This window comes from Pollachius pollachius (assembly GCF_949987615.1).
Source record: "Pollachius pollachius genome assembly, chromosome: 12".
Classification (NCBI taxonomy): Eukaryota; Metazoa; Chordata; class Actinopteri; order Gadiformes; family Gadidae; genus Pollachius; species Pollachius pollachius.
The window spans coordinates 1,671,916-1,685,443 of record NC_136945.1 but is presented as its reverse complement, the minus strand read 5'-3'; the positions used below and the strand labels follow the sequence as shown (position 1 = coordinate 1,685,443).

Here is a 13,528-nt window from a genome sequence, read left to right as displayed (position 1 = left end):
GGATTAGAATAAGAGTGGAACATTTTTCTCAAAGCAGATTGGTCCATTCATGTTTTGTCTTGGGTTTCTGAACAGCACATATGCTCGTGCCATTAAAAGCATCTTAGTGGGAAAACCTGTTGGAACTGCTTCTCAAATCACGAGTGCAAGTTCAAAGTGTCTTGATAACAAAATTGACCTGTCTGTTAAAATCCAATAATCATTGCGATTTGAATTCAGAGCAACAGATTTAACCACAATTCAAGCATATGATCAAACAATAAGATAAGATTTATATAATAAATTTATATAATAATAAGATTTGGGGAGAACTTATATTTTTAAGATATATGGAATAATAAGGCTCCTCTCTATTCTAGCCACACACTTGATGAATGGGTGGAGAAGGCACTTTTCCATCAGATCCGAAGCCAGCAGTAAATAGAGAACTAGCTCCCTTTCCTATTATTTGGCTCAGCATGGCACCATGCAGAAAGGTACTTTCTGGAGTGTCGGGCTTGGATGCTTTCCATTCGATTTCCCCCGCGGGTCATCCATCGACCTGGGGGACACCAGGAGCCACCGTGCCGGCCTGGGGTGATTAACAGAAGAAAGATAGCCACACTTGCGGCATAAATCCAAAAGGGTTTCATGTGGAACACAGACGCTTGTCTAACGGTGAGGAACGAGGGGAGACGGCCCCTCGGACTGAACCGCCGCAGAAAGAGCATCTCTCCCCTAACACGCTTGCTCACTCCCTCCACTTTCAGGTAACAACGTTCAGAGTAACGGCTGGAAAACAGATAAGCCACCTCATAAAAAGGGAGAGTTCATGGGTAAGGCGGTGGGAGATACGAATGCACATTTCTGAAGATTTGATTTGACAGAAGGCACTGCGAAGGTTAAATGTAGGAATGATCATATCATCCGAGGGGTGAGTTCGAAAGAGTAAAAATCAGTTCACCCTGGGGTGATATTAGCGACGCACATCTGTTCAACATCTGCGTAGAGGAGCAAGGAGTCCTGTTGTAGAACAAGCCGGAAGGTCAGACCCTGCATAGCAACCCCAAAACACATTTGTCTTCATCTGAAAGCATTGACTTGGCCACATCATCATCATCTGCCTGAGAAAGATGATGCATTCCAGTTCTGATTATCTGAAGAGGACTCCCACTAATAGAAATTGGAGCAATCAGCTCTCAATACTGATTATTGACTCACCTTGGGTGTCACATTTCGATTTTTGGTTCATTTGTCTCTAGAAGCCATCGATACAATGCACATTGTTGACCTCAAAGAGTGGTCTGAGACAAGCTCAGATTAAGAACGCTCTCTACATTGACACACACCTGTCAGCAGGATGACGGTTTCAGGCCTGCAGCTACAAGCTGCGCGCTGTCACGCCATGTCTGAACGGTACAGAAGATGGGAGTAATCCAAGTTCTCTGCTACAGGAAGGCAACTACAGGGATGTATGAAGAAGATCAAAGCTACAGAATAAACTAAAATACAGGCAGATGTGAGCAGATGTGGAAACCCCTGCACATTGAGCACTTTTAGTGTGGTTCATGTGTTTACGTTATCCAGATGACTTCCTTCCAGTGCATCGACGTAAATGTTGCCCAAAAAATCCTTCTTGCAAGTTTCTAATGTGTGTGTGTGTCTGTGTGAGCAAAGTCACAGGGGACTTTTGCAATCTTTAAAAAAATATTTATATCCACAATAAACCAACTTAAGACATTATTCTTGGGCTCCATACTATCAGTTCTTAATCCAACTTGGAGGATATTGGATATTGCAGCCTCAGGATATTGCGTCTGTACTTGTATTGTAATCTAAATTGCTTTTGTAAGTAATAAAGTAAATGCTTAATGCTCCTGATTTATGCACTAAATTAACCAACTATATGTACTGTAAAACAGAAAGCTTAATCAACCCCCCCCCATGTCAAAGTTGTGTCAAAACCCTTCTGAATAACAATCCAAATCATCACAGATGCATGTACCACCCTTTGTAATGGGTGTGTGTGAAAGTCATATATTTCTAAATATCTATGTACACAATTGACTGTGAATTTACACACCTTCCAATTATTCTGCAAGCTAGATGTAAAATAATCCTAGTCAAGGAGCGAGAAGCTAGACGCTGGTCTGAGACAGTGAGACAAGCAGGAGCACAGGGGATTGGGTTTAAACTAACTAGAGGGCTCAAGGAAGAGAGATGTAAGACAAGGAGAGGTCACCACAGGATGGGAGAGAGAGAGAGAGAGAGAGCCAAAGAGAGGGTGCTGTGGTCTAAACTGCCTTCCCTAGAAGTAAGACAAATTGGTCTACACAGTCATCTCGTGGCCCCCAAGTTCCGTCTCTCCAAGGAGGAAGCCAGTTTCTTCAAAGCATTAAAGTGGAGGAACCAACGCCACTGCAATAATTTAATGAGGAGGGCTGTGCACAATCCCCCACTCACATTCAGAACACTGAATATGTGACCCAACCCTTCTTGTCATGTGGGAATCTCTTCCTCCCCTTCCACTTGGTTTGGTTTCTCGAGCCTCTCTCTGCTTTGAGGTCTGCAGATGGTCCAAATGGGCGCCCACTAAAGCTCCAACCTCAGCCTTCTTAAGTAGGAATGGTGAAAAGTGCCAGGCTACATCTCATTCGTAGTACTAAAAAGGCTAGATTAAAAATTAAGAGATTTTCTCATTTAAAACAAACAAAAATGTTGCTGTCACCTGTTCAGCATGGCTAAAAGCAAAACGGTTTTGAGTTAAAAACAACAATAACCCTGATTGGGGCCCATAATGAGTGCCTGGAGGCTGGAGTACAGCCAGTGACTGTGGGGGAACTCTTGTCTGAGGCAAATGGGTGTTGCAGGGAAAATTAAGTCAAGAGCAGGAGGCGATAAAGTCAGCGGGCAAGGGGGGGCTGGTGGAAGTGGAACAGATGAAGTGATGAATGAATTTTAGCACTTTGCCCTCCCTTTTGATGGGGAAGTAAAAGGGCTTTATGAATCAATGCTCTCTTATAATCCCGCCAGAACATTTAGGCGACATACCCGATGTGTGTACACAACTCAACCCTTTTGCTTGAACACAAACGTATAGACTATATTCTTGGGCTCTATAAAAAGGGGTTAATGTGCTAATGGTCAGTTTATTCGAATCAAATGCTAATAATGAGCACTCACTATAAAACGATCTGAATAGAAGACACATGTGTTTCATTCAGCTTCCTGAGGAGGATATTGAGGTCTGCACTTGTATCGTCATTTTGATTGCTTTCGTCAGTAATGAATGAAATGGTTAACGCTCCTTATTTATGCAATCAATTATCCCAAAAAATGAATTATGCAACAGAAAAATACCCCCCCCTCCCTGTGTGCAGGTGTTGGAATGCCAACTTCATCAAAGAGACAAAATACAACCAAATGGTGATCATTCAGACTGTGTTGTTATTATCCTTTTTTGGACTTTATTTTTAACTCGGGGGAAATTAAACACGGTACCATAATTGAGGCATGTTTTAGTCATCCGACAAACCCACGTGAGGAGATAAAGACTAGGAGCTGGCGTTCGGACCCTCCAGTCTGTAACCTGAAGGCACAGGCCGTAGTGGGATCTAAGCAGAAGTGACACAGACATCAGTGTGTACCTCCAGTGCCCCACTCACCTGCTCGTCCTCACCCCTACACCCAGCGTTCTGCTGCTGCCATCAGTCAAGTTAGCCGGCCTCCGTCCAGCTGACAGGCTGTCCCCACGGGGCCCGCTTTAACACAGGGGCCAAGCTACCGCACCCCTCAGAGCCAGCGGGGACAGTGGAGACAGGCGAGGGCCAAGTGAGCTGAGCCTGGGTCCGAAGAGCGGTCCTGCATCTATGGTCTGAAGGTAATAACATGACGTACCAGAGTTTGGACAATAGGAATGTACCTTAATTAATGAGCACAGTGCATCTGTGGTCTGAAGGTAATAACACTATGTACCAGGGTTTGGAAAATAGGAATGTTCTAAGGATCCTTAATTTAATGAGCAAATAGCGCAACACAAATTATACTATTTTGAGTCAATTTCATTTCAAATTATCTTTGTAGATGCGGACAAAAATCCAAACTAAAAAATTAATTTGGATTGTGTCTCCACCAACTCCCTGGCTAAGAAAGTAAAGACTGAAGGTCAGTTAGAACTTTTAAGCATTTCATTTTATCTGTTTACTCAATTTAAAATTTTCACTGTTTAAAAAACCTCAAAGCTATTGCACACCTCCTTTGACCTCTGCACACCAGATGGACAATAGCGTAACGAGTGGTCCAAGAAAAGTGAAAAAAACAGAACTTCCAGAAACAGCTCTTCTGATGCAAATAAGGTGCTGGGGGCCGGAGACTTAATTAAAACAATGAAGTGGAACAATGAGGGAGAGGCAGAAGAAGAGCAAACAGACACAGCCGGGTGTTGATCAGGCGGTGACTCTTCTATCTGGCAGCCTATTAAGAGAGAGAGAGAGAGAGAGAGAGAGAAGAGAGAGAGAGAGAGAGAGAGAGAGAGAAGAGAGAGAGAGAGAGAGAGAGAGAAGAGAGAGAGAGAGAGAGAGAGAGAGAGAGAGAGAAGAGAGAGAGAGAGAGAGAGAGAGAGAGAGAGAGAGAGAGAGAGAGAGAGAGAGAGGCCACGCCGGATCTCCTCATGCACCAGTTACAGCTGCAAGGACCTGGCAGCTTATTAGGTGCATACATTTAGCAGAGAATGGAGCAGTGATAAGGAACAGATTAAACACCCTCATCTGTATGCTTGGCCGAGCACGATAAAAAAATCTGAAAAAAGAAAGGAAAATAAGATCATTTCTTTTCCGTTTTTCAAGATGTTATTAACAGCATGAATTTAATATTATCAACAGGGCCATTGTTGTGTTTATCAGACAGATTTATCTTGTTTGGTGTGCGCTACAATCAGCTTTATTCTCGATCGATGGAGCCACGTTGGGTTCTCAGTTGTAAACCTCTTCTGCCCTCACCACCCCCCCCCCCCTTTATAATCGCCAGGCAACAATTAGGCTTCCAAATGGCATCTTACACAGAAACCTCTCTGACACTGATCCCCACACCCTTCTCCCCCCCACTTCCCACCCATCAGCACTGTGTTCCCTGAGACACACACACACAATCTTTTAATCAATCTATTACGGGGAGCAGGGCTGGCGATGACAGGCGGGCTGATAGAGTGACCCGGCTGATATTGGAGATTCCTGGCCACTGCAGGGCCAGATAATGGCCGCTGTGCTCCGAGATGATGACAATGATAATGTTGGCACGGAGGACCGCCAAGTATATCCAATCGCGAAGCCCCCCATCCACCCACACACACACACACACACACACACACACACACACACACACACACACACACACACAAACCCTCCTCACCCCCTAAATGTCAACCTTCACCTATCGCTGTGACAAAAGACCTACAGAAGTGCAGATAAAGACTTGGGGGGCTTGCTCAGGATGGATAGCAAATGCAAAATGTCTAATTTGCTTACTGAACTCGTACAGAACACGCCACGGAGAACCAGTGCAGCTGTGTGTGCGCACGCACACATGGATGGACACATGCACACGCACACACATTCACGCACACACACACACACACACACACACACGTACACGCATTCACACACACACACACACACACACACACACACACGTACACGTATTGATGCACACAGACACAATAACACGCATTCACTGACACACACACAGACAAATTCCCGCAGACACACACATACATGCATTCACGCACACACACATTACAGGCATTCATGCACACACACATACAGGCATTCACACACACACACACACACACACACACACACACACACACACCTACAGGCATTCACGCAGAGCGGCCAAGAGCAGCAGAAGGTTGGTAAGGCAACAATAAAGAAAGGAGACAGGCCACTAGGAAGTGGGTCGTGAAAGATGTGCTGGCTCAGGCGCCTGTGAGATTATGACAAACGCTCAGCTTTGTTTTTGTTTGCTCTTTTCCCTGACAGTCAGAGAGCGATGGATCCCAATCTCCCCCCCCCGCCCCGACTCCTCCTCTCGTCTGTCTTATGCTCTCCGATGCTCTTCCTCCCATTAACGTCTCCCTCCTCCTCCTCTTATCTGAGGAGGAGATTATCCTTATGCTACAGGCTACGGCTCCGTCCTGTACGGGGGCGTCTGGTCTGGTGATGGTACCTGTGTGATTGTAGCTCTGTGTCCTCTGATTGGCTGGCAGGTTATGGAGTAAATGATGATGTGTTTGAGCTGACAGATCAGTGTCCCCTTCCAGCTCACACACAAACAGACCGCCTTCCCGTACCGGCTACGTTTCAGTCACAGATAAATAACACACTAAAAAGATTTGAAATGTTGATGGTTATTATATTTCTACGAGATTTAATTCTCACTCATATATATCTATTTCCATATCTGTATATCTATATCTATATATTGTTTAATGGAAGAAGAAGAAGCGATACTGAGCCCGTCCGAGGTGCCGTGCCAGCGGTCCAGGCCTCACTCAGAGGCAGCTGGATGGGGTGAATACATGCACCACGAGGGAGGGGGGGATCCCAGGGGAGACACCACTCACCCTTGGGGGTTGGATGTAAGTTTGCTCCATTAAAAAAGCATAAAAGAAAAATGTAAGGTTTTCAGAAAACTAAAATACAGGTTGAGCTACAGGAGAAACAGTACAATGACTAAACAAACTACAGTGAAAACCACATTATTCTCACCATACAGAGGAAATCCCTAATGTACCAATCTCGGAATGGCGCACATCTTATCTTATAGAACAGTTTTTTAGTACAATATAAAACGCAACCTCTTATCTAATATTTCAAATCTCACGGTTCACACCCTCGTTAAAAATACAAACCTGTATTGTGATTAGATAATTACTTACTGACGAATACAACTCATATCCCATAATAGTTAGGACTGAATTATTGTCTTATTTTCAACATAAACACTCAAAGCAAATGGCAAATGGTGGACTGTGCTTAGTGCAATGGTGTATATTTTATAATTTGTATGTGTGTGTGCCTGCGTGTGTGAGTGTGTGATATGATCTCCGGAACGATGCAGGGCAGGATTAAAGACAAAGCGCGGGGGGGGAGCCGTCCCCTCCTGATGCCTGCCTCCCGCAGCACCATGTGAGAGTGTTTCCTCCCCGCTCTTCCCTTCAACAATGCCCACTTAACTAGGTATTCACCCGGCCACTGAAAGCAGCCTCAGCCCTGTGTGTGTACACACTGCCACCAGACAGCGCTTCAAGGAAAGCCGCTTGGTTCAGCCATCTCTGCATCTCTCTGCTGCTCTGTCTTGATAAACCCTCTCTCCCTGTGAGCCCAGGTGAAATATTACCAGAACAAAGCCACATGATCCTTGGTGAAAACAATGTGAGATCACTCACTCAACGCTCAACCTGGTGAAACACTGGATCCGGGGAGTTTTTTATTTGTGGCCCACTTAATTTGTACGGTTGGCACTTCATCGTGGGTCACAGGGTCAGTGATATCTGTATTCCTTATTTACACACACGTATTTACACACAAGCTGAATAAACAGAAATATTCAGAGACACAAGAGGACTCCTGCTCTACTATTTAGGACGTCGTGATGCAGTATGTGGACCAAGACGGCTTCATGGGACCAGGGTATATAGGTTACATTATTAAGACAACAATGCATACCCTACAAAAGAGAAAAAGACACACAGGATGCCTCGTCACACAAATGATGCGTCACACAAATGATGAACTGAGAGGAAATCATTGGTAATTGGTCGAACAGACCAAAGCCAAAACTTGTTCGCAGATATTGCACTTCATTTGGGTCAAGGTCAAAACTGCTTAAGCTAAATCTCAAAGGAAAGCATTATTGTCTTCATGATTCAAATTGCATTATTTTAGTTTTCCCATATGGTTAAGTCCAGATTAAACTAGATCTGGACATGTCCGACACTATCCGCGGTGTTCAGCCTCCCAAACGCTGTTGTTGTGCAATGTAAAGTTGCACAAGTTAACATAATAAACCATGTGATGGATGTCCACGCCGTGAAATGAAGCCCACTAGGAGATGCGCCTCACAGGGTCCATAGGTGATGTTTTACTGGAATACAGAGTGGAAACAGAGAGGACCTGGGGTGTCCACCCCGATGTGACACCAGGTCCACGTGTGGTTTCAACCAGAGGCGGGTCTGGATATCTGGACCTCCGTCCTGACTGCCTGAAACCACTACCCTCCCTGAACCAGAGGCAGTCTGGACCTCAGTCCTCCAGCTGAGACCACTCCCCTTCTGAACTAGAGGGGGGTATGGACCTCCGTCCTGACAGCCTGAGACCACTCCCCTCCTGAACTAGAGGGGGGTATGGACCTCCGTCCTGACAGCCTGAGACGTCTTCCCTCCTGCACACACGCAACACGTCCCAACGCTTTGCGTGAATCCCCCTCGCCCTACTCTGCATGCATTGGGTAGGCGTTGAAAGGGTTAAAAAGCAGATGTTGAAGCGAGAGGCTTTGGGGGCAGAGTTTACAGGACGCGGATCATTCAGGACGCTTCATCTCGGCGGCCGGCTTTTTCAGACGTTTGGCTCTGGCTCCCTGAATACATCAATCTATATATGCCTGTTCATAAAACACATGCGACTGCTATCCCTACAAATGACCCAATAAAACAGCCTAAAGCCACGTTCCGTTGGGTAAATGGCATGATATCCACATCGGATGATGACGGTCTTATCAACCCTGCAGACGGGACGTGGGATCTGGAGGTCCAACTTACCTGGGTGACAGTCGGCGCCCAAGAGAAGGAAGGCTGAGGAGATCAGGGGGAAAATCCACCAGCAACACGACCGCAGCAGCCTGCACATGGTAGGACGGACACCGCTCGATATCCTCAGTATCCTCAGTCACGGACAGCGGTTCGTTATCCTCAGTCACGTACCACTGTTTGGTATCCTAAGTCACGGACCACTGTTTGGTATCTTCAATCACGGACAGATGTTGGTAAAGCGGTACAGCGGTATCCTTGGGTTGGATGCTGGTCTCCTGCTGCGTAAAGCGGCGCGTTGGATCACCAGGGGGTCTTAACCAGGGGGTCTTCACCAGGGGGTGTTAACCAGGCGACCTGAGAGTTTGAGGCCGGTGTAGAAGAGTCTTTCCTTGTCAGAATCTACAGCCGCAGAGCTCCTCGATGTTCCCCAAAGCAGACCTCATCATTCGGTGGATGGTCACGAAGCATGTATCAGTGGAGCGCGCAGAGATCCGCGGGTCCGGGACCAGTGGGGACAGCGACGCGGCTCAGAGATCCGCGGCTCCGGGACTAATGGGGACTAGTGGGGACAGCGACGCGGCTCAGAGATCCGCGGCTCCGGGACTGGGGACCAGAAGAGACAGCGAAACGGCGCTGGGGCTGCAGCTCCTGGGTGAACACAGAGGGGATGGTTGAAGAGGGTTGGAAGCTTTCCATTCCTCCCTCCAGGAAGTAGCGTGTGAGCCCAAGTCTGGCAGAGACTTTAAAACAGTCCAGAGAGAAAGGCGAGAATGGAGAGAGAGAGGGGAGAGGGAGAGAGAGGGAGGGGAGAGGGAGAGAGAGGGGGGAGGAAGGGAGAGGGGAGAGGGAGAGAGAGAGAGAGAGAGAGAGAGAGAGAGAGAGAGAGAGAGAGAGAGAGAGAGAGAGAGAGAGAGAGAGAGAGAGAGAGAGAGAGAGAGAGAGAGAGAGAGAGAGAGAGAGAGACTCATTCCTCTGGATCCTAGCGCCCGGTGAGGAAACGCTTCTCATTATTCTAGCACCGCACAACAAGGACCAGTCGTACTACACACATCTAGGGTTTATACCTCTACAATAATGACATATCTATCCATCTATCTATCTATTTATCTATATATATATATATATATATATATATATATATATATATATATATATATATATATATATATATATATATATATATATATATATATACACCTATATATAATATTTATATGTATCCAATAATGACAATATATCTATATATATATAAAAAAAAAAATATATATATATATATATATATATTTATTTATTTTGTCATTGTTGGATACGTATAAATCCCAACCACACATACACACACACACACACACACACACACGCACACGCACAAACACACAGACACACAGCCGGCTAGTATGTTATAGTTTGAGGCTATATTGGCCAGTAAAGACAAGGATCACGTTCAGTGGCTAGAATAGGATTTGACCGTCCGGTAATACCCAAGAGCATTGTGTGATAATAATTTAAAGGAATCTTCCAGTAAAGACAGTAAGGTTACTGTTCATAGGCTGTTTAAATTGCTATGGTAAACCAGTATAAATGTCCAGTAAAGGTGGAAAGGCAGCACCTACGTACGGATGGTTTATGCATGAGCAGTCCAGTAGAGACACTGGGTTGCTGTGCAGAGGCTTTAAACTCGTCGCCACCTATCCTTGCGAGGGTTGAAACGTGAGTGCACACACGCAGGGTCTGGTCCCGCGAGACCCTCCTCAACCTAATCAGGGGCCCAGCAGTCATACTGCGGCGTAGCAGACCGTCTGGGGAGACAAAACAGACAGGAGATAGAGATCCAGCCTTTTACATTCTCTTACTTCCACAAGCTATTTATATACAATTCTACCTTTTTGAAGCAAAAAGTGGAAAATAGGTCGGTTTGATTTGAATGTATCATATTAATGTATGTATTAATTCGTTTGTGGTGCATAAGAATTGTTACCAGAAAGACTTTTTCAATTCCACTTATTTGCAATTGATTTCCTAAAACATCACAAATTGAACCATAATCTTAGTGTTGCTGCTGCTAGTTTATGGACCCCATAGTGCGGTCAGTTGGCATCATTAATATTAGTGACATGTCGGCCTCCTCCTGTCCTTTCTGAAAAACATAACAATTACATGAGTCATAAAGTAATTAGGATTACTTAGGTATTTAGTTACCATGGGATTACTGAAACCAGCATGAATTAAAGAAATGGTAGAAAACTAAGATAATTTTAATTTTCTAGAATTTCTTACCTTACACTCCCGCTAGATATATCAATACACATTAAGATGTGATTTCTCTTGACAACCATACATAATGTAATACATATTGTTTTATTATTATATTTATTTGAAAATTAATTTCATACAATCATCATCATTGGGACTGGTAGCCTATATTCCTTTTTTAATTTCGAACCCAGCGGTAGTAATAAAGTATAATTGTTCACCATGTTGTCCACTTTATACAGCCGGCGTGAAATAGCATGGTTAGAACGCAAAGGGTTAGTATATAAGATGTGCTTTTAGTAGTCCAGCATCTGAAGGTTGGAGCTCCACCAAAGAAGACCCCCGTCCATGACATCCTCCGCCACGTTACTCCATAGACTAGTGGAGGTGCAGTCTCATGGTGACGTAGCCTAGTGGAGGTATAGTCTCATAGTGACGTAGCCTAGTCGAGGTACAGTCTCATAGTGACGTAGCCTAGTCGAGGTGCAGTCTCATAGTGACGTAGCCTAGTGGAGGTACAGTCTCATAGTGACGTAGCCTTGTGGAGGTACAGTCTCATAGTGACGTAGCCTAGTGGAGGTATAGTCTCATAGTGACGTAGCCTAGTCGAGGTACAGTCTCATAGTGACGTAGCCTAGTCGAGGTGCAGTCTCATAGTGACGTAGCCTAGTGGAGGTGCAGTCTCATAGTGACGTAGCCTTGTGGAGGTACAGTCTCATAGTGACGTAGCCTAGTGGAGGTGCAGTCTCATAGTGACGTAGCCTAGTCGAGGTACAGTCTCATAGTGACGTAGCCTAGTGGAGGTACAGTCTCATAGTGACGTAGCCTAGTGGAGGTACAGTCTCATAGTGACGTAGCCTAGTGGAGGTACAGTCTCATAGTGACGTAGCCTAGTGGAGGTACAGTCTCATGGTGACGTAGCCTAGTCGAGGTACAGTCTCATAGTGACGTAGCCTAGTGGAGGTACAGTCTTATAGTGACGTAGCTTAGTGGAGGTGCAGTCTCATGGTGACGTAGCCTAGCGGAGGTGCAGTCTCATGGTGACGTAGCCTAGCGGAGGTGCAGTCTCATGGTGACGTAGCCTAGCGGAGGTGCAGTCTCATAGTGACGTAGCCTAGCGGAGGTACAGGCTCATAGTGACGTAGCCTAGTGGAGGTACAGGCTCATAGTGACGTAGCCTAGTCGAGGTGCAGTCTCATAGTGACGTAGCCTAGTCGAGGTACAGTCTCATAGTGACGTAGCCTTGTGGAGGTACAGGCTCATAGTGACGTAGCCTAGTGGAGGTGCAGTCTCATAGTGACGTAGCCTAGTGGAGGTGCAGTCTTATAGTGACGTAGCCTAGCGGAGGTACAGTCTCATGGTGACGTAGCCTAGTGGAGGTACAGGCTCATAGTGACGTAGCCTAGTGGAGGTGCAGTCTCATAGTGACGTAGCCTAGCGGAGGTAAAGTCTCATAGTGACGTAGCCTAGTGGAGGTGCAGGCTCATATTGACGTAGCCTAGCGGAGGTACAGTCTCATAGTGACGTAGCCTAGCGGAGGTGCAGGCTCATAGTGACGTAGCCTAGCGGAGGTACAGTCTCATAGTGACGTAGCCTAGTGGAGGTGCAGGCTCATAGTGACGTAGCCTAGCGGAGGTACAGTCTCATAGTGACGTAGCCTAGCGGAGGTACAGTCTCATAGTGACGTAGCCTAGCGGAGGTACAGTCTCATGGTGACGTAGCCTAGCGGAGGTGCAGTCTCATGGTGACGTAGCCTAGCGGAGGTACAGGCTCATAGTGACGTAGCCTAGTGGAGGTGCAGTCTCATAGTGACGTAGCCTAGCGGAGGTGCAGTCTCATAGTGACGTAGCCTAGTGGAGGTACAGTCTCATAGTGACGTAGCTTATCGGAGGTACAGTCTCATAGTGACGTAGCTTATCGGAGGTACAGTCTCATAGTGACGTAGCCTAGTGGAGGTGCAGTCTCATAGTGACGTAGCCTAGTGGAGGTACAGTCTCATAGTGACGTAGCCTAGTGGAGGTACAGGCTCATAGTGACGTAGCCTAGTGGAGGTGCAGTCTCATAGTGACGTAGCCTAGTGGAGGTACAGTCTCATAGTGACGTAGCCTAGTCGAGGTACAGTCTCATAGTGACGTAGCCTAGTCGAGGTACAGTCTCATAGTGACGTAGCCTAGTGGAGGTGCAGTCTCATAGTGACGTAGCCTAGTGGAGGTGCAGTCTCATGGTGACGTAGCCTAGTGGAGGTACAGTCTCATAGTGACGTAGCCTAGTCGAGGTACAGTCTCATAGTGACGTAGCCTAGTCGAGGTACAGTCTCATAGTGACGTAGCCTAGTGGAGGTGCAGTCTCATAGTGACGTAGCCTAGTGGAGGTACAGGCTCATAGTGACGTAGCCTAGTGGAGGTATAGTCCCATAGTGACGTAGCCTAGTGGAGGTGCAGTCTCATAGTGACGTAGCTTATCGGAGGTACAGTCTCATAGTGACGTAGCCTA

The 13,528-nt window shown here is 46.2% G+C and overlaps 1 protein-coding gene across 1 annotated transcript in view; it reads right to left on the bottom strand.

The window, feature by feature from the left end:
- The window catches only part of LOC307084184 (receptor-type tyrosine-protein phosphatase gamma-like), a 247,766-nt gene extending 238,771 nt beyond the window's left edge, over positions 1–8,995 (bottom strand). Inside the window, exon 1 of the mRNA XM_079748438.1 lies at positions 8,795–8,995. Coding sequence (XP_079604564.1) covers positions 8,795–8,882 — 88 coding nt within the window. The 5' untranslated portion in view covers positions 8,883–8,995. The remainder of the gene's footprint in view (positions 1–8,794) is intronic.
- Between the last annotated feature and the right edge of the window lie 4,533 nt (positions 8,996–13,528).